The sequence below is a fragment of the Tamandua tetradactyla genome, chromosome 20, assembly GCF_023851605.1.
Source record: "Tamandua tetradactyla isolate mTamTet1 chromosome 20, mTamTet1.pri, whole genome shotgun sequence".
Lineage (NCBI taxonomy): Eukaryota > Metazoa > Chordata > Mammalia > Pilosa > Myrmecophagidae > Tamandua > Tamandua tetradactyla.
The window spans coordinates 51584492-51605559 of NC_135346.1; the positions used below are offsets into that span (position 1 = coordinate 51584492).

Here is a 21068-nt window from a genome sequence, read left to right on the forward strand (position 1 = left end):
GGTACAAGTTTACAATTCTAAGGCCATAAAAATGTCCAAACTAAGGCATCCAGGGAAAGATACTTTGACTCAAGAAAGGGCCAATGATGTTTGAGGCTTCTCTGTCAGTTGAGAAGGCACATGGCTGCGCCTCTTAGCTTTCTCTTCTGGTTTCTTCTTTCAAATGACCTTCCCCAGGGCATTTTCTTTTGGCGTCTCCAAACACCAAAACCATTTCTAAAATGGTTCCCTCTTAAAGGACTCCAGTAAACAACCCCACCTTGAATGAGTGGAGACCCAGCTCCATGGAAACCATCTAACTGAAAGGACCCACCCCAATTGTGTGAGTCACATCTCCATGGAAATAACTTAATCAAAAAGATTCTACCCACCCGAAAATCAGAATTAAAGAGCATGGCTTTTCTGGGGAACATGACAGTTTCAAACCAGCACAATCACCCAGACAGATACTAAATAGAAATTCACTAAGAAAGCAGAGAAAGGGGGCACCCAACCCAGCCACGGGGGCCCAGGGATGCCTTCCTGGAAAAGAAGTGAAGTTAAAATCTGAAGCATAGAAATAGTATGAGTTTCCCAGAAGGCCAGTCTGTGTGTAGGGGAAGCCTTGGTGCAAACCCGGGGCAGAGGGTCTGGCTGTTGGTGGCCTGAAATGGTGATGTTTCTAGATGAACCTGGAGAGATAACCAGCAGTCAGGAGGACCTCAAGAGCCCAGCCAAGCAGCTCAGGAGGTACTGTGAGGGCAGTGGCACACCACTGACAGATTTTAATGAGGGTGAGACAAATCTGAGTTATTTCTTAAAACAATCCCCTTAGTGGATAAATGGAAGATGAAGAGGAAAGGGGCAAAGTATGGAGACAGTTAGGGCAGTTAGGAGAGGTGTTGGGGGCCAGGGCAAAGTAACGCTGTGGGCAAGTAGGAAATGGGCAGATCTGAGTGGTACCTTGGAGGTAGAAGTAACAGGTGTCGGAGATGGAGGGGATAGGATGAGGGCGCGTTGAGCATGGCTCCGGATGTTCTCCCCTGGTGCCTTAGAGGGCTGGGATGATGCCGTTCATTGAGAGAGAGAATATGGAAGAGGCCAGTTGGCCTTCTGGAATGAGCAGGGTCATAGAGCATGGGATGTGGTATATTTTGAAGGGAACATTAGAGAAAGAAGCATCCAGAATCAATCTGTCTCTAGGAATGGTCCTGGCCCTGATCCCTGCACTTTGTGGGGCTGTTGATTTCAGGGACTCTAGAGGACAGAGGGGGGACACAGGCATACCTTGGTTCAGCTTGTCTCTGTTGTTCACAGCCCGAAGGCTCTTGGTACCCAATTTAAACAAGTTCTTCTTTCTTCTTGGCACGCACACGGAAGAGCCCCCCACAGGCCTCCAGGGCTGTGTCCAGTTTTTAGCCTAGGGTATAATGAGGAAGAAGGAGATGGAATTGAACAGAGCCGTTTAATGGATAGAAATGGGGTGGTATGAAGACCCTGGGCTTTCGGGGTCACCAGAAAGAGAAAAAAAGTGGCTGCAAGGACCAACCTTGACTTCCTCCTATCTTTGCATGGAAGCACCTACAGCTGCACACACCCCCTTCTCGCCAGCTCTCTAGCGAACCCTTGGGCTCCTCCAGCCCCAGCCAGGGCCCACCCCTGTCGGCTTGTTGACCCAGTTAAGTGCAGAGTGCATGAGGACCCCAACTTGAGGTTCCCTGCCTGCAGGGTCTGCTCTCAGCACAAATGAACTTAGAAACTCCAGCAAACAGTTAACTGATTAATCACCCTCTGCTTCTCAGACATCATTTTCTCATAATTATAACAGGCAGAAGACATGGAGTCCCACTGAGAACGTAGAGTTAGTGTGCCCCAGGAGCAAGGCAGAATTCCTTGCTGAGGACCACACTTGAGCAGAGCTGATTTTTCTACGACTTAAAGGAAAAACAAAATCTGATTTAATTCTTAGGAAATTGCCTTCTTTTTTTTTAACCCACCTGTGTAAACCTGTATTTAAATGCTAATATTTTCAGCCTGCTGGGATGCCACATTTGTTTTCTTCCTTAGCAGCAACACAAATAATTTATTTATGAGAATTCTAGCTCCTGCCTCTCCCCTGAGTTCTTCACCTTCATTTCCATCTCCCAGTTGGATGTTTCTCTCCTTAAGACACATGGAATCTGAAAGGACACATCTTCCTCACCTGATCCTCTTTAGACCATTCCTCTTTGTGTTTCTAGAAGTTCTGGTGGCTACTGACTCCCTCCCTTCTTCTAGACTTCTCTTCAGTCAGTCATCAGAACTGTTGACTCTCTTTCCAGGGGCAAAGTCACTCAATCTCCACGTTCTCATGTGTAGAATGGGTATAATAAATAACACTACTTATTTCATACATTTGTTACAAGACCTGAGTTAATCCTAAAATACAACATCCGGTACAGCATCTGGCAATACAGTAACAGATCAAAGTGGCTATTTTTTCCTTTTATCTTGTATGCTATATGGTGGGGTCACATTTCATTCTTTTTCCATGTGAGTATCCTGTTATTGCAGCACCATTTGTTGAAAACTTTTTAATTTGTTTTTTCTTTGTTTGCTTGTTTGTTTGTTTTGGGGAAGTGCATGGACCAGGAATTGAACCCGGGTCTCCTGCATGGCAGGTGAGAATTCTACCACTGAGCTACTCTCCTACCCACAGGGTGACTATTTTTTAAATGATCGACAGCTGGGGGGAAGATGCCCTTTTTTTGTTGTTGCAGTTGTCCTTTAATGAGCTGGCTGGAGAGCTTGGGGCCTATCTTGGTGCTTATGAAACACTAACTGGCCACACTCTTATTTGCTTCAGAGTATTTTCACTAACTAAATTTCTCCACCTTATTAATGAGCATTCCATCCCCCCTGCCCCATCCACCATGCCAGTTCTAAAATTCATTTTCTGCAAGGGATTTTGTCTTATTCACCAGACTATCACTAGTGCCAGATATAGAAGGTGTTTAGTAAATATGTGTCAAATGAATGAATGAATGAATGAGTGAGTGAATGAGAAAGGATTCTAGAATCTTAGCAGGGACGAATCCGTCTAGATTGTGCTGATTACTAAAGCTATTTTCACTCAACTTCAAGTGCTCACTTCTAGGCTGCACTCTGAAATGCCAGAGCTGGGACTCCGCAAATCCCACATCCACCCTGCCTACAGCCTCACCACAGGCCCGGCCAATAGGGGGAGAGAGAGGCTGTGAACTGGAAGAAGGAGGCTTGTTCCTTCCAGTCTGCTTACAGCTCCTGCCAGCATCCCTGCAGCAACAGTTCTTCACCCTGGCAGCAGCGGTAGGTTTTGTTTGCAGCAGCTGGTTCCAATTTCTAGTATTATTTTAAATGCCTATAATCAGCCTTATAGAACTTCAGCCTCAGGTACAGCAGCACCAGCAGGCTGGCACCCTCCTCGGGTGTCTGGGTCTCAGCTTCATGGGGTGCCTCCTTCAAGCCTCTAAGTTCTGAAGAACCCATCCTTTTCCCTTTGTTTCCCCATCTTTAGAGACAGTAGCTGCTCCTTGCGGTTATGAGTTCTGTGACTCCTCAGAGCCTCCTTAAGCCTTTTTGGTCCCCCAATATCTGCTTAACAAGTCTTTATACTAAATCTCTCTGTTAAATAACTGGTGTGGCTTCTGTCCCGTGACTGGGCTGTGACTGATACCTTGTGTAACCAGGCCTCTCCCCCCTCCCCAACCCCGTTCCCTCCCAGCCTCCCATCACATCCCACAGGCGCAGCCACAGAGGAAATTCCTTCCAGGACAGATGAATGCTCACCAGGTTGGGAGTTTATGATTATAGGGGACAGCTGTTTTGTTTCATTCACCATTAAGGCAAAATGAATCCCTAAAACTGGCAGTTGCTTACATTTTGAACCCTGGTAAAACATAAAATATGATCCCATGAATTTTCGAGTCAAACGTCAAATGATCTTTAATTCGAATTCTGCCTTTCCTCAGCTGTGTGACCACCAGCAAGTTACTGTACCTCTCTGAGCCTCAGTTTCTAATCAACAGAATAGGTTATGCAATAATACCTACTTCATAGGGCTATAATAAGGGCAGGTGGAAAGCAGAGTTTTTAGAACAGTAGCCTGCGCAGAGAAGGCACGCAATGACTGGTGCGGTCACTGCATAGGGACAGCCTTTCCGTCTCCTGAAATCAACACGCTTGTCCTCTCTCAGCCTTGTACTCAGGAGCTCAGCACAGTCTCTCAGGCCCAGAATCCATCTCGGGCCCCGCCCCCCCCCCCCACACACACACCCATGTGCCATCTTCCTTCCTCCTGGAACTGGCATGTGAAAATTATTGTAAATGGTTTCGGATGGAGAGATAGCTCGGGCTTCCCAAGTTCCTTTTGGTAATGCGCATCTGTGACAAAGAGGCCAACTAATTACAAACCTGCTGATGGTCTAATTTCCCTGGTGCCCCCTGAATTCTCCTTCACTGCCGTGGCCTTGGCTGTTCCTTATTTGCAGACTAGCACTTTTCTCGAGCAGAGACCGAGTCTCTCCAGCACTCTCTCATCACGAATTTAACACTGGCTTGACTTGCCTTCCTTTGCTGGGAATATGGAACATTCCATCCCATTGAACACCTTGCTCACACTTCTAGGGGATGTTTGCTGTATGATATCTTAGACAAGGCTCACCCTCTCTGGTCCTGAGCCATTTATCTGAGATTGAGAGTTCAAATGCTTGGTGCTGTGCTGAGAGTGGAGGAGAGTTCAAATGCTGAGCATTCAATTTCCTAAGAGAGAAGACAAAAACTGGAACCTGGCTCAGTGATCCTGAGACTTAACCTCTACGTCTTCTACTTAATTTTACCCTTCCTATCCTTCCTCAGTTTCTACCTCCTTTTGCACTTGCTGTGGCCTCAGTGACAAATGAAATGCTCTACTATGTGCCAGACACTATAAGCACATTAATATAATTAATACCCCCCAACTCTATCAGTTAGGGATTATTATTCCCATTTTACAGAGGAGGAAACTGAGGCTCCTTGAGCCCGACCTGCTGACCTAACAGCTACTAAGCTGCAGACCCTAGAAGTGCGCTCTGCCCTTCTTTTGGCCTCTGCACTAGCTGTTTGTGCTGCCCTGCCTGGTCTTTTTCCCCCCAGGAGAGCTGTCTGGCTGGAGTGGGATCTCTGCTCAAGTGTCACTTTAATGAGAGAAGCCTTCCCCAACGACCCTAGAGAATTAGGCACTGCTGACATGCTCCATCCACTTACCAGCTTTCTTTTTCTTCAGAGCACTGCTGTGGGTACAGAAGCATTTGTAGACCCTGTCCGTCTCTCCACCACATGAATGAAAACTCTATAAACCCGGAGCCTTTGCCTGTTTTATCCACCACTGCATCCTCCACATCTGGAACAGAGCCCAGGATAATTGCATGTTTTCAGTATAGGTGTGAAGAACGAGTGAGTAAATAAACACCTTGTCAAAGATGCGTGCTCTTAACCATGGCAGACTTTGCAGGAGGATGGGGTGCTCATTCATTGAAGTCGCCAAATCCCTCATGTGGCAGGTGCCATTTTTCCTTCCTCCGATTTGACCACTGCCAGGATTCCAGATTCCTAAGCTGGAACCCAAATGCAGACCCTCCCTGGACACCTCCTGTGAGATGTGCTGACAGCCTTCTCGGAACGACTCCTCCAGCAGGATTCTGGCAGGTTTCCGGGTCAGTGAATGTCACTTAAGTCACAGCTATTGTTCCCTCAATTTTCTGTGTCCCTCTGGTGGGACGAGAGAGAAGCAGCTGGGACCTGCTGAGCTTCCTATATCCTGCAAGTATTTTCTTTTCTTCTGAGGGTGGTACTCTCCCGAGTAAAACAACCAGGTGGGCACACTGTCATCCTTTCCAGACTTCCTCTCTCTAAACCTTTCTAATTAGTCCCCTCCTTGGTGTCCAGGACGCTTGCCTGCTGCTCCTTGCCTACCGGGTAGGGTTCTATGACCCCTTCTTAACACTTACCTGCCCTGTGTCTCAAACCCACTAAGATAATTCTGTTACGATTCTGCAAAGGAAAAGTTAGTTAAACTAATTCTTGTTTTTAATGCAATTGCTGAGATATATCCATATACCATATAACCATCTAAAGTATAGAATCAGTGGTTCACATATCATCATATAGCTGTTGCATTCATTATCACAGTCAATTTTTGAACATTTTCATTACTCCGAAAGCAATAAAAATCAAAGTGAAAAAGAACATGCAAAACACCCCATATTCCCTATCCTCTACTATTATTTATTTATTTGTTGTCTTTATTTCCTTACTCATCTGTCCATACACTGGATAAAGGGAGTGTCAGTCACGACATTTTCACAATCACATGGTCACATCGTAAAAGCTCTATAGTTATACAACCATCTTCAAGAATCAAGGCTACTGGATTGATTGATGGTTCAATGGTTTCAGCCATTTCCCTCTAGCTATTCTAATACACCAAAACCTGAAAAGAGATATCTATATAGTGTATAAGAATAACACCCAGGGTAACCTCTCAACTCTGAAATCTCTCAGTGACTGAAACTTATTCTTGTTCATTTTTCTTCCCCCGTTTAGTTAAGAAGGCTTTCTCAATTCCATGAGGCCAGGTCCCAGCTTATCCCTGGGAGTCAAGTCCCACGTTGTCAGGGATATTTACATCACTGAGAGTCATGTCCCACATAAGAGGGAGGGCAGTGAGTTCACCTGCCAACTTGACTCAGAGAGAGAGAGGCCACATCTGAGCAATAAAAGAGGTTCTCTGGGTGTGACTTTCAGGCATAACTATAAGTAGGCTTAGTTTCTCTTTTGCAGGAATAAGTTTCATAAATACAAAGCTCAAGATCAAGGGCTCAGCCTATGAAACTGGTAGTCCCCAGTACTGTGAGAATAACAGGTCTTCCCCTGGCAGGGAAGTTTAATATTTTCACATTTTCTCCCAGTTTCCCAAGATGAGTTTGCAAATACTTTTTGATCTTCTGTCCAGATTACTCTGAGATACATCGGTGCATCACACTAACCTATATAAACCAACAAGATCTCACTCCCTATACAAGCGTCCCTGTAGTTATTGCAAATAAACTGATCCTTGATAGGGGCTTAATATCTTAATGAATTAACTACACTGTAAGGCCCAATTATTCATGGATCATGTCTACTTAGTTTTCATAAATCAGCAGTTCTACATTCTGCATGCTTAGTGCTCCCTGCATCCTGGGTACTCAGTGCTTCCTGCATCCTAGGTGCTCAGTGCTTCCTATATCCTGGGTGCTCAATGTTTCCTGTATCCTACTTGCTTAGTGCTTCTTGAATCCTGAGCGCTTAGTGCTTCCTGCATCCTGCTTGCTCAGCGCTTCCTGCATCCTAGGTGCTCAGTGCTTCCTACATCCTGGGTGCTCAGTGCTTCCTGCATCCTGGGTACTCAATGTTTCCTGTATCCTGCTTGCTTAGTGCCTCTTTCATCCTGCTTGCTCAGTGCTTCCTGCATCCTGGGTGCTCAGTGCTTCCTACATCCTGGGTGCTCAGTACTTCCTACATCCTGGATCCCTAGTTCTCCCTGCATCCTGGGTGCTCATTGCTCCCTGCATCCTGGGTGCTTAATGCTTCCTGAATCTTGGGTGTTCATTTACTCCTCCATTCTGGGAGCTTATTAAATACTGGAAGAGTCAATAAGGAAGTAAAAGACTAAATGCCATTAACATCCAAAATTTCATGCTAACCGAGACCTTCAACTCCTTAAGTCAATGCATGAATAATGTGGCAATTTCAAGCTCCGTGGGGTATTTTCTGTCGGGAGTCCATTCCATTCCATATATTGTGACTCACAGCATGCTGGTGAGTCAGGAGGATAAGCCACTCAGGCGCTTGGAGAAAGGCTCTGTAGTTTTGGAATGACTCTGGAACCTTTTCTCGGAGCAGAAATTTCTTTGTGGCCACCCCAAGAGGAGGTTCGTTTCTAGGAGATTCACTTCTACATGATGCCAAGAACACGGGGAAGGCCTGGTGCAGGAGTTCTGCTTTGTCCGGCATTTTGTCAACCAGCATCTCTATTCTCTGACTCAGAAACGAGTCAGAGAAGCAGATGACAAGAAGACAAGCTGATGGGAGAGAAAAGCAAGACGTCCTTGGGGCATGTCCTAGTTGAGGTTACAGTAAATTTCCTTCTGGCTTCACCTGTAGCCACAGTGCACTCTCAGGTGGGGCCCCAGGTGATGGCTCTCAGGAACTTCTGAGTCACCAAGGAAAGTAAACAGAAGGTGTCATGGATGGAGATTCAGGCACTCAATGTGTAGAGGTTGGAGGAAATGCCCCCTCTGGTCCCTTCCAACCCGTGCAGTTTGGGATTCTGAATGGCAGCCAGAATCGTATGAAGCATTAGCAGGCTTCACATTTGCATCCTGCCTTGCAGTTTTGCCATTAAGAGTATTGCACCGTAGTTAAATTGTGTGAATCTCATCATTTCTGAGCATTTCTGAGCAACGTCTTCTAAAGCAAAAGAGCCATAATTGGGGTGGGGGGCCCTTTCCTTCAGGTAACAGAATGCAGGTTTGTGCCTCTTCTGGAGGAGCGGAAGCTGGAACTAAACAGTCTGACTTTGAGTCTGGAGCACCCAGGAGCCGCAGTTCCAACTCAGGAAGCTGTTCTGAGCTGGTTTAGAGGGAACGAGGGGCTGAGCTGGTTCCCGCCCAGGTGCGTGCACAGGTTGGCTTCCCCAGGGTCCCCACTCAGCTCCACTTCTCTGCAATGCAAACCAGGGCACCCAGAGCCTGCCTGCAAACTTTCCACTGGCTTCCTGCTCTGTGAGTAGTTCTACCTGATCCTGACTGATCAAGGCAGAAAGAATTGATGTATTAGATTAAGCAGGAAGGGAAAAAGTGGGAGAGAGCGCAAGCACTGGCGCGGGAGGCAGTGGAGCTGAGAGTTTCTGTGTAGCAATACCCTCCCTTGGAGTATTAATTGCTACATTACCACTGCCATGTAAGAAAGACAGGCAGCGAAGCCTGGGAACGCTCCAGCACCACCCTCCCTGCTCTGCTCAGTTTCGGTCTCCTCCTGGGTTCCTGGTTCCCTCCGAGCTTTGGCAGTGCCGTCTGGCATCCTGAGGTCCTCTTGTGGTGAGAACTTGAGCGGACAGCAGGAGAGGGTGGAGAGAGGGAGGGAGGGAGGAAGGAAGCACACATCGTGCCCTGCAGCCTCTCTGGATGCAGAAGCTGGACTCACTGCAGAGGCAGCTGTGCTGTTCCAGGAACCAGGCTTCTGGGGTTCACCCAGCTCACAGGGTTCACCAAGGCTGGCTCCAAGTTCCAGGGGCAATCGAGGTGGGGTGTCTTCCCTTCTGGGTGCTGACAGCAGAGCCCACCTCTCCTCTGCCACCATGAGCGGCTGCTCCAAAAGATGCAAGCTTGGGTTTGTGAAATTTGCCCAGACCATCTTTAAGCTCATCACTGGGACACTCAGCAAAGGTAGGGAGTCTGGACTTGACCCTCGATTTTCTGTCTGGATGTGGCCTGGCTGGTGGCCTTGCCTCTGGGTGGCAAGTGTGACAGCTCCAGCTCGCCCTGTTGTACGAAGAGGCTGGTTGGGAATCGGTGGCTGGGATTTGAGATTGCTGATAACCTGGGTCCTGGCTTTGAGCAAGCAGGCACCATGCCAGGGAGCTCAGCCAGCTGTAATTGCCTGGAACTTTGGAAATGGAGTTGGTGGTGTGTGGCTGATTGGTTATAAGCAGGCAGAGAGACAGAACCCTTTCCAGAGCATGGGAAGCGGCTTAGCGTGACTGGAGTTTCAAGAAGTTAGCCACGGAGTGTCGAGTCTTGTTGATAAGAGAGAGCTGTGATGCGGTGGGCTGTGAGTAGTTCTGCAGAGCAGAGATGCTGGAGGGGGCCAGGAGGAGGTGGCTACGGGGCTGGCCCCCACCGGGCACGGTGAGCACGCAGGGCCTGAATCACTTCTGTGTCGACGTGCTGAGAGTCTTCTCTCATGGGGGCCCGAGGTTCTGAGTTTCTGGGATTTGTTCATCATTCTGCTTTCTTTGATCCCTGTCCCTCTGCATCTCACACCCGTGTGGATGCCCGTCTTCTCTGCTCCTCCAAGAATGTGGGGTGCAGGCAGGTTGCAGGGATGATTATCTGGGCAACCCAGAAAGGGCCGCTGTGGACCTGAAGGGACCGTATGGGAATCGATGAGCCCCAGGATGGGGCAGACAGCTATGGTCCCCCACTTCAAAGGGGTGACTGACGTCTCAAGAGCCGTCCCTACCTCTTGACCCCCATTTTATGCTCTAAGCAGGCCCTCCCCGAGACTCTGGCCAACTTTCCAGAGATATCATTTAAAGGGTGTGCATCAGCATGATGTGGTTTCACTGGCTGAAAAAAAAAAAGATCTTTAAATATTCATATCCTCTTTCAGGAGGAAAGAGTCTTTTGGGGGAGAAGAGCAGGTAGGATGTTCAAGGAAGGAGGTCCACAAACCCTTATCAGGATTTAAAAACGGGATGATGAGAGAAGATAAAGACTGTGTACAGACTACTTTAATGACAAGGCTAGCACACCTGACTGCTAAATGGACCTGGCTTGGTGCAAATCACGTGGCATGAAAGGGGATGGTGGAAGGAAGGGGGGATGGTGAGATGGTGCTTATCGTCTTTTTCAGATGTTTTTGACCTTCCTTTTCTTTCCCTATTACGTTTTTTGAAACAGGGGCTGCCCCTCCAGGATAAGCAGCCTCAGTGAATTGAACACCCAGTGCTGGGGGTCAGGCTGCCTTGCAGAATTTCTGGAGACCTGGAGTGGGATGGATGGTGGTGAGGGGCCCAGAGAGGCAGCAGCTATTGGTGGCTTTACTTCTGGGAGAAGGAGAGAGTGCATGATTTAGGAGATTGCTCAGAGGACTTCCATTCAATCCTCAGAGACAAATTGAGGGGTTTTCTTCATGCGTGCCAGATGCCAAGATCTCAGGACACGAAGGATGAGGGCAGAATGCTCTCCTTGCTACCTCCCAGAAATGCTGGGTAGCAGGGTGGTGCAGCCAAAAGAACTTTGCCCTGGATTTAGGAAACTAGGTTCCAACCCTGATTCTGCTCCCTGGGCAAGGCACAACCTCTCTGAGCCTCAGTTTCCTCATATGTAAAGAGTACATTACCTTACCCACCTACCCCCAGAACTGTTGCTAAGGATCTCATGAAATTCAGAACCAGAATCTGTTTACTAAGTAGGATGCAGTAACCAGTTGTGAGGGAGAGGTCTAGGGTCACGATGGACGTCGTCCAGATCCATCCTCCCTGCAGGGTCCCCGGTCAGAAGCTCTTTAGTTTAGCTGATACCCAGCGTCAAAGGGAGAGAGGGATGACAGGAGGACATTATGCAGCAAGAGGGGTGAGTGTGAGGCAATGAGGCAGTAAGGGAGAGAGAGTGTGTGCACAGTAATCCGTGTGTGTGTGTGAGAGAGTGAGAGAGAGAAAGAGAGAGACAACGGTTATTGGAATAAATGAGCATGAAGAAATTTTATTCTGCATATTTGCCTACACTCGTTTGCTCAGCATTCATTATTGAGCACCTGTTCTGTGCTGCACAACCCGCCACTGCACACCGGACACACTGACAGATAAGACCCAAGCCCACCATCGAGGAGGTTGCCAGCGGGTAGGACCACAGACCTAACCCACAGCCATCCCCTGGAGATGAGCCTTTAGACTCATCCAGGAGGGAAGCCTACGGGCTGAAAGGAGCACAGAGAAGAGATGACAAGAGCAGACTGGGGGAATCCTCCAAGACAGGGGAAGCTAAATCAGATGGGAAGGAGGGGCAAGGCTGGGCAGGCGGAAGGTGCTTGATGCCTGTGACAAGAAAAGGGCTCCACGGGGACTGAAACTGGGCACCGAGTGTGGCTGCCTGGACTTCCTGGGCTTGGACACACTCTGGTCTTAACTCTCCTGATGGCCTTGGCCTCACTCAGCTCAGCAGAGCGGACCCAGGGTTTACCCAGCCCTGCTTTTGTGCCAGGTATAGTCAGGGCAGCTGGTAATCTGACCAACCTGGGAGTTTGCTAAATATTTTTTTAAATAAATTACAATGGGAACAGGGCCAGGCCTGGAGCAAGGGAGGGAAGAGAGGTCTTTGGAGTCTCTAGAAAATACCTCCTAATATATAGATCTGTCCTAGATTTAGAATTAGGTTCGACCCTACCTGGATACATTGCATCTGCTTAATGATTTCTGGTTTTAATTGTGATTTCACTTATTCTTTATTCACTGCCTTGAGGCCTAGATTTACATTAATCCAACCCTTAGGAGAGGGATTTTTCTTTATTCCCTGATGGGACCGAGGAAAGTAAAGAGTCTATTGGGCCAGGTACCTCCTGCTGGTTCTGGGCAATTTACTGTTTGTTAGCAGTTTTGGGAACACTGAAGAATAAGGAAGGCCCAAGGTCACCCCTCCGTGTCCTGCCTGGTCCTGGACTTTGTCCATCTTCCCCCAGAGGCCTTCCCCATTGGTCACAGGTGGCCTGATTTCTCCTCGGTGCTCTGCTGCAGAAATGAACTGAGCAGTTGTCTTCATCATCTCGTTGATGTTGAGCTTTATCCGTCATAGTCTTGCTCACGATTTGTGACCCTATGATCCTTTCAGAATTGTTGACCAATGGCTGTCTTATCTTCTGCATTTAAGCTCTGGGAGACCACATTTATTCTTGCTCCCCCCGTAGCTATTGCTGCTAGCATGGTGCCCAGTGCACAGGAGGTGCTTTATAGATGTCACTAAATGAGTGAAACAGCCCAACATTGGCTCGGGACCAGCGTCCCTGAGCTGGTGCTTGAAGTCAGAGCTTTCTAGGAAGCCCGGGTCACAGAAGTACTTCATCAGGGGCCTCTGAACTCTACTTGACTGCAGGGGCTGAGTTTGTGGCTACAGGGTGAGCCTCTGGCCAGTTAAGGCATTCAGGATTGTCCAGAACTTTCTTAGCCTCTACAGAAGGGTGTTTAAATTGTTCTCAAGGGGGAATGCTGGTTGAGCAGGGTTCTGGCACCCCCTCACCTACAGGTTCTACTTCGACTTTTTTTTTTTTAACATGGGCAGGCACCAGGAATCGAACCTGGGTCCTCTGGCATCGCAGGCAAGCATTGCTGCCTGCTGAGACACTGTGGCTTACCCTACTTTGATTTGTTCTACATGCTGGATTTCTCCAAAATTTAGAGTCGCTCTTGCTTTCAAAAAAAAAAAGCAAACCACTAATGCTGCAGGAGGATGCAATTGTTTGCCGGTAGATAACCCAGTGTTCCTCATACACTGGCTGGGAAACCTGGTGCTGGATCTCTCCCCTCTCTGGACTTATTTTCTATAAAATGAAAGCTTAATTCCCACCTTATAGGATTAACCAAGCACCTCATGCTCCCTGTATAATAATAAGCACTCACTTAGCATTCATCTTTTTGCTGCCATGGACTGATAATCTCAGGCTTCCATGAGTGTCCCAGGGCAGGGACTCGCTCCCATTCTCTGTTTCTTTAGCACCCAGCACAGAATCCCTCTGCACTCTCTACAACATTTGTATGAAAGCATAGGGTCCCCCTTGCTAAATTCCTGGATGACTTTAGACGGTTCCATTCCCTTCCCCTCTCCAAGTCTGGCTTTCCTGAGGCCCCATCCAGCATCTGGACTCTACATTTGTGGCATTTCCCTCACCTGTTTCCCTTATTAGGAGCAAGAGTTTAACTCCCTGAGCCAGGCCTGCACCTGCTGTTTGCATTTGGAGAAGCCCAGTCCCTGGTTGGATGCATGGCTAAGCCAGGGGTCTGGAGACCCAGCCTCTTCCTGGTCCTGTGCAGCCAGTCCCCAGTCCCCAGCCTCCTCACAGATGCCCCGGGGCTGCTGGCTGGAGCAAGAAGTTGTGTAGGCCCCACCTCCTTCTGCACACTGGGAACAAATCTGTTACCCCAGGCACAGGCAAGGAAGCCAAACCAGCATGGGTGGAATCCAATCCAGGAGAGCTTCTAGCGTCCTCTGGCCACCCACAGCTTGATGACCACCCAGCTGCCTGGATGATAAAGTATGTGTTTAGGGGTGGGGGCTTGACCCCAAGAGATTTATCTCAAGGACGATGCCCTGAAGCTCTAACTTCCCCTCTTATCTCGCACCAGGTTGTTCCTCTTCATGCAAGGAGACCAGTTTCAGACAACCCAAGACATGCTGTTCCTCTGGCCTCCGCCCCCACTACTGTTCAAGTACTAAAGAAACTGACCTTGGACCTGGGGATGGCTCTGCTTTCAGGCAGGGTGGGCGAGCTGTGCGAGCTTGAGTGAATGGTGCAACCCCCCTGAGCAAGGCGTACCTGGAGATAATAATCATATCAATTGCACAACGTTGTTTTTGAGTTTAATGAGGGTAATGCAAGTAAAGGGCTGACAGTCAGTAGAACAGGTGCCTCCGATTCCCCTTCCCCCATCCCAGCCCCAGCCTGGAAGTAGATATGGAACTTTATGTTGAACTGGTCCACGTCACCCCACTGGAGAATGGCAGAACAGGGATTAAAACCTCCGTCCGCTGGTGCCAAGACCAACCACTTCCTTTCCACTCCACGGGGCTGCAGCAGACTGATGGTCTTGCCTGTGCTGCTCCCCACTTTGCCACCAGACGCGAGTCCCCCAATTATCCACTGGCTTTGTTGGTGGGTTTGTCAAGAACTGTTGTACCATCAAGTCTTCACCGCAGCCATCTGTTCTACAAAGGGTCTGGACAAATTCCATAGGGTCTCTGGGCCTGAATTAATGAATCTTTTTCACAGGAAAAGAAAACACCGAACAGGCCAAGGTCAGCAAGAGCATGGGCTCTCCAGCATCCCCGTCACCTTTTGGGGAGGTATAACTGCACCAGGGCATCTGCTGGATGCTGAGTGGGTTCTGTTCCTGGAAAAAATCCTCCCCCACGCGCTCCCTTCCAATAGGGTAAATGTGAGGAGACATCTTTATTTCAGTGGAGAAATGAGGGTCAGGGCACCAGGCAGTCCGGAGTTGGGGTATCAGCTATGCGTTAATTTCCATAACTAAGTACCACCTACTCAGGTGGCTTGAAAGAATAGAAACACATTTTTTTTCACAGTTCTGGAGGCTAGAAGTCTGAAATCAAGGTGTCACCCTTCAAAGCCACTAGGGGAGAATCCTTCCTGCCTCTTCCAGCTTCTGATGGCCTCAGGCATTCCTTGGCTTGTGGCTGCATCACTCCAAGCTCTGTCTCTATCTGCAAACACCGTCTTCCCTACGTCTCTGTCGTTGTGTCCAAATTTCCTTTCCTTGTAAGGACATTGTGTCCAAATTTCCTTTCCTTGTAAGGACACCAGTCAAATTGGATTGAGGGTCCACCCTATTCCATTATGACCTCATCTTAACAAGTTACATATGCTAAGATGATGTTCCCAAATAAGGTCACATTCTGAGTTCCTAGGGGTCAAGAACTTTTGGGGGACACTATCCAACCTAGTGCAAGCTGTTTACTGGAATTATCTGGGAAAACAATGGCCCTGGCCTGGGGGACTTGGGACCTGTGAGATGGCTTTCTTGCCCCATCCCCCCATCCCAAGTTCCAGCTAACTCATTGTTCTGGCAGCACAGGCTGAGCACCAAGGTCATTTTAGGATTGCCTTGCATCCCATGAACCTAAGGCCCATGCCTTGTCATGGGCATGAAGTTCTTGGTCTGTGACTGCCTCGTCCATCCCAACCCAAAGCCTGAAAGGGTGGGGAAGGTACTCATCTTGATTCTCCCAGTGCCCAGTGGCCTGACCACATGGCTGACCTCTTCCCAGCCAGCTTTGTCCCCTCTGTAATAGAGGGAACAAAGCAGCCAAGTATTCTCTCTAGATACCTTCACAAAAAAAGAATGAGAAGAAGGGGGACCTTCTACCATCTGCCAAGGCTGCCCCCCTTCTCTCAGGCCTCCTGGCCTCACTTCCAGATAACCCCTAAACTGTGTAGGAATAATTTGTTCAGGGCTGCTTATCCCAGCCCCGCTAAACAGACATCCTATTAAGTTCAGGACCACGGGGGAGCAGCTAGTTTGTTCCAAATTAAAAGTAGCTGGAAATGAGTCCCGCTGGCAGACAGGAGGGACCGTGGATGGTGGCTGCAAGGCTTAGGGTGGACTGGATCAAGATAGGTCTTAATCATTTCTGCCTTCTGAGGCTGGGAGGTCCCTTGCCAAGCCGGGGTAACCCTCATGTTCCCCTGTCTTCTCAGGGTTTCCTGCACCTGAGCTCAGAATCTTCCCAGGGCCACCTCTCTCACCTGACCCTAGTTTCCAAGTTTGACAGCTGTGGGTTCCCTGTCTTAGTTTCCTTGGGCCGCCATAACAAATTTCTACAAAGGCTTAAAACAGAGATTTATTGCCCCATAGTTCCTTGGGCTAGACACATAAAATCAAGGTGCCTGCAGGGGTGTGATTCCTCCAAAGTCTGTGGGAGAGAATCCATCCTTGCCTCTTCCAGCTTTGGCTGGCCCCAGACATTCTTTGGTACTTCGGTTTGCTAAAGCTGCAGGAACACAATATAGCAGAAATGGTTTGACTTTTACTAAGGAATTTATTCAGTTGCAAGTTACAATTCTCAGGCCATAAAAATGTTCAAATTAAGGCACCAAGGTGAGGATACATTCTTGGAGAAAAAGCTGCTGGCATCTGGGGTTCCTTTGCCACATGGAAAGGCACATGGTGACATCAGCTAGACGTTCTCTCCAAAATGTCTCTGTGGGTGTTTTCTTTCTCTTAGCTTCTCTCAGTTCTGAGCTCTCTTCAAAATGTCTATCCCTTAAAGGACACCAGCAAGTGGATTAAGAACCCTTTGAATGGGCAGGGTCACATCTCCATGGAAACAACCTAATCACAAGGTCCCACCCAACAGTAGGTCTTCCCACAAGATTGGATTAAAAGAGAATGTAGGCTTTTCTGGGGTACATAACAGATTCAAACCAGCACAATCCATCCTCTGGACCTCCCCAAAACGTGTTCTTTCTATATGAAAAATACATTCATTTCATCACAATATCACAAAAGCTTTACATCATCTCAGTAACAACATTAAGTACAAAGTCTTATCAAAAGTCACTTATAGATGTGCTTTGTCCTAAGGCTAAATTCTCCACAGGCTGTGGACCTGTGAAATTCAGAACAAGCTATCTGCTTCCAATACACAAAGGAGGGACATTCATAGGATTAATGTCCCCATTTCCTTAAGGAGAAATTGGGAGGAAAACAGAGTTCAAAGGTCCCAAAAAGTTCCAAAAAATTGCAGTGCATACTTCATTAGATTTTAAGGTCTGAAAGTTTTAAAAAAAGGTTTTATCCTAGGGGCTTGAGAGAACAACATGTTCCACCCACTCCAAATACTTACACAGCAGCCCTGCTCTTTCCAAACACTGGGGTAAGGGTTTTTAACATATTCAAGCACTGGGGAGACCACCTGGTTCTTGGTTTCACCCTCCCCAAGCATCTGGGTGGTACTCGGACCCTCTGCCATCTCCAGGGCACATGTTCAACCCCTTCAGTACAGTGGATTGGTGGCCAACCTCTCTCCAATCCCCAGGGAATGTGCTTCACCCTCTCTGAGGCCTGTAGTAGCAAAACTCTTCCTGAACAATGGGGTGGAAAGCCCAGCCTCTGTAAACTCTGGAGTAAACTCACCCTTTCCATGTGCATGGGTGGGTCTGCTCTCCTGGCCCAAAGTGTCTTAGCTCTAAACCTTGGCTTACATGGTTCTGCCTTTAAAATTAATTTCCCTTCAATTGGTCTCTTTTTTTTGTCCCTTTTAATCCAGAGCGGCAATTGTTCTACAGATTCTGCAGCAAACTTGTCAGTTTTCCATGCAACAAACAGGGATTGCAATAATCAGGCAATAGGACTTTCCACAAATCCTTCTTGAATAACTTGATTTCCAATCCTGGCTTTTTCTGGAATGCCTGACTTGTTCCATGTTTGGTTAAATCCTCACATGGGGCCCTATTCTCCAGGCACTTATTTTCTGAAAGCTCGTCATTTTCTATACTATCCATTTCTGCTTTTTTTTTTGTAGCCAAGAGTTCAGTTCTCAGCTTATCCCTTTCCTCTCACATTTTACTATAAGCTCCAAGAAGAAGCCAGGCTGCATTTCCCACATTTAGTTAGGAAATTCCCTTAGCTAGATATCTCAGCTTATCACTTTCAAATTCTTCCTTCCATCCAACACTAGTACTTAATTTTGCCAAATTCTCTGCCAGTGTAAAACAAGAACCATCTTCCTTCCTGTTTGCAGCAAAACATTCATCATTTTTATCTAGCACCTCATTGGCAGTATCTTTAGAGTTCATAATTCTACCAATAGTCTCTTCAAAGTCATTTCGGCTTTTTTGAGCAAGCTCCTCCCAATTCTTCCAGAATACTCCCATTATCCATTTATAAAGCAACTCCAGCATTTTTGGTATTTGCAAATTGTAGCACCCCACTTCTCTAGTACCAAAATCTGAATCAGTTTGCTAAAGCTGCCAGAGTTCAATATTGTAAAAATTGATTGGCTTTTACAAAAGGGGATGTATTAAGTCATAAGTTACAATTCTAAGGCCCTGAAAATGTCCAAATTAAGGCATCAAAAAGAGGATAACTTCCCAGAGGAAAGGCAGCATCCAGATTCCTCTGTCACATAGGAAAGCACATGGTGATATCTGCTGGTCCTCTGATTCAAAATATCTCTGTGGTTGTTTTCTTTCTCTTTTAGCTTCTCTCAGCTCTGAGCTCTCTTCAAAATGTCTCTCCCTTAAAGGACTCTAGCAAACGGATTAGAACACATCTCCATGGAAACACCTTATCAAAAAGACCCCACTCAACAATAGATCTGCCCCACAAGAATGGATTAAAGAAACATAGGCTTTCTGGAGTACATAATAACTTCAAACCAGCACACTTGGCTTGTGGCTGCATCCCTCCAGTCTCTGCCTCGGTCTTCACATCACTATCTCCTCTGTTGTCTGTGTCTTGCTCTCTTTTGTCACTTATAAGGATACTTGTCATTGGATTTTGGTCCCACTCAGATAATGCAGGGTGATTTCATCTCAAGATTCTTTGCTTCATTACATCTGCAAAGAGACCCTTTTTTCCAAATAAAATCACATTCACGGGTTCTGGCACATGGAGGTATCTTTCAGAGGAGTGCCATTCAACCTACTACACTTCCTAAGAGTGAAGAGGTGGTTCGAAGTAGCCAAGGAAAGAAGCAAGGTGCAGGGAAAGAAAGAGCACAGCTCTGGAGTCAGACAGACCTAAGATCAAGTCCTGCTACGTCCTATCAGATAACCTCCAACAAGCCACTTCACATCCTAGGGCTCAGAGTCCTCCCTTGTCTAATGGTAGTTGATGGGGGTAATGGTAGCTCGGCATCATTGGATGTAGTTAACAGCAGTGAATTGAGTATTTGAAAGTGGATAAAATAGGAAATTTTAGGTTATATGTACATCACCAAAATAAAAATTAAAAAAACCCATAAAACTGTACAACACTCCTTGTGAACCCAATGAAAAGTAGGGACTATAGTTAATAGTATAATGGTAATGATATTGCTTCATCAATTGTAACATGCAATATGTTAAAAAAAAATTAAGGAAAACTGTATGTGAGGGAGAGTCAATGGGAACTCTGAACTTTCTAGCTACTTTTTTCAGTAAATCTAAACTGCTCTAATTTTTTAAAAAAATGAGAAAATGTGAAAACAAACAAAATGAATGAATGATTGAAAGAAAAATGAATCATAAATCACAGCTTTTTAATTAAAAATGGTTAAAATGGCAAATTGATATTATATATATATTTTACCACAATTTAAAAAAAGAATTGACTCTGGGGTGGTGACAGCGCTGAAGGGTTTGACCAGGAGAGGGACCTTTTGGTACTGGGTGGGATCCTGACTTTTGACCTTGGCCAAGTTATTTGACCTCACCAAGCCTCAGGATGGGAATGAGGAGAGACAAGAACTCACCGGGCTAGGACTGGATTGATTGTAGAGATGCTTGTAACACCCCATCCCCACACACCACCAGGGCTACTGGGGGACTGAATGAGATGTGCGTGGAGTGTGCACAGTCCCTGGCACATAACAGCTGCTCAGAAGAAGTCAAGTTTCCTCCAAATCCCCGTACTGGTTTAAATCTGTCATGTCCCCCCAGAAAAGTCTGTTTGTTTGGTCCATTCTTGTGGGCGCAGACCTGCTATGGGTAGAGTATTTTGATTAGGTTGTTTCCATGGAGATGTGACCCTGCCCAATTCAAGGTGGGTCTTAACCCTTTACTGGAGTCTTTTAAGAAAGCTCATGGAGAGAAAGCTTAGAAAGAAAACACCCTGGGAGAAGCTAAGAGAGAAAGAAATGCCCCCAGACATTTTTGGAGACAGCCGTTTAAAACCAGAACCAGGAGAAAAGAGCCAGTAGATGTCATTATGTGCCTTCCCATGTGACAGAGGAACCCTGGATGCCAGCAGTGTTTCTTCCCAGAAGGTATCTCACTGTTGATGTCTTAATTTGGGCATTTTCATGCCCTTAAAACTGTAAATTTGTAACTAATAAATCCCCATTGAAAAAACCAGCCCGTTTCTGGTATATTGCAGTCTGGCAGCTTTAGCAAACCGAAACATTTCCTTTTCTTCTCATGTAATTAAACTTTAGATTTAGTTTTCCAAGGCTGCTAGGATGCTCCCAACCTATACTCTAAATTCTTTACACGCAGGTTACCACTTACAGTCAAACAAAAAAACATGAGAGAACTGGCCTGACAGCCAAGATTGCAGGGAGAGAATTTCTTTAAAGGCCACACAACCCAGCAAGCAGTTCCCACTGTAATTCTGGCCCACCTAATCTTCATTCCTTGCTGGAATGAGGTTGGGTGGAAGTTGAGGCAGAGAATCAGGCAGGGGCGAAAAGACAGCTGTGATTCCAGAGCTTGTGCCTGAGAGCTGAGGTTAACCTAAGCCAATTTTCTTTCTGTAATCTTTCAGTTAAACCTGGGGCCAGTTTGGGTGACATTTTTCAAACAGTCTGTGCTTGGTAGGCAAGGCCAAGCCCAGATTTGCT

General features: G+C 47.0%; 1 protein-coding gene across 1 annotated transcript in view; it reads left to right on the forward strand.

Annotated features, from left to right (window-relative positions):
- Window positions 1–9071: 9071 nt before the first annotated feature.
- KCNIP1 (potassium voltage-gated channel interacting protein 1) overlaps window positions 9072–21068 on the forward strand; it is a 412473-nt gene continuing 400476 nt past the window's right edge. The window contains exon 1 of the mRNA XM_077137631.1: window positions 9072–9464. Within this exon, the coding sequence (XP_076993746.1) occupies window positions 9377–9464 (88 nt within the window). The 5' untranslated portion in view covers window positions 9072–9376. The remainder of the gene's footprint in view (window positions 9465–21068) is intronic.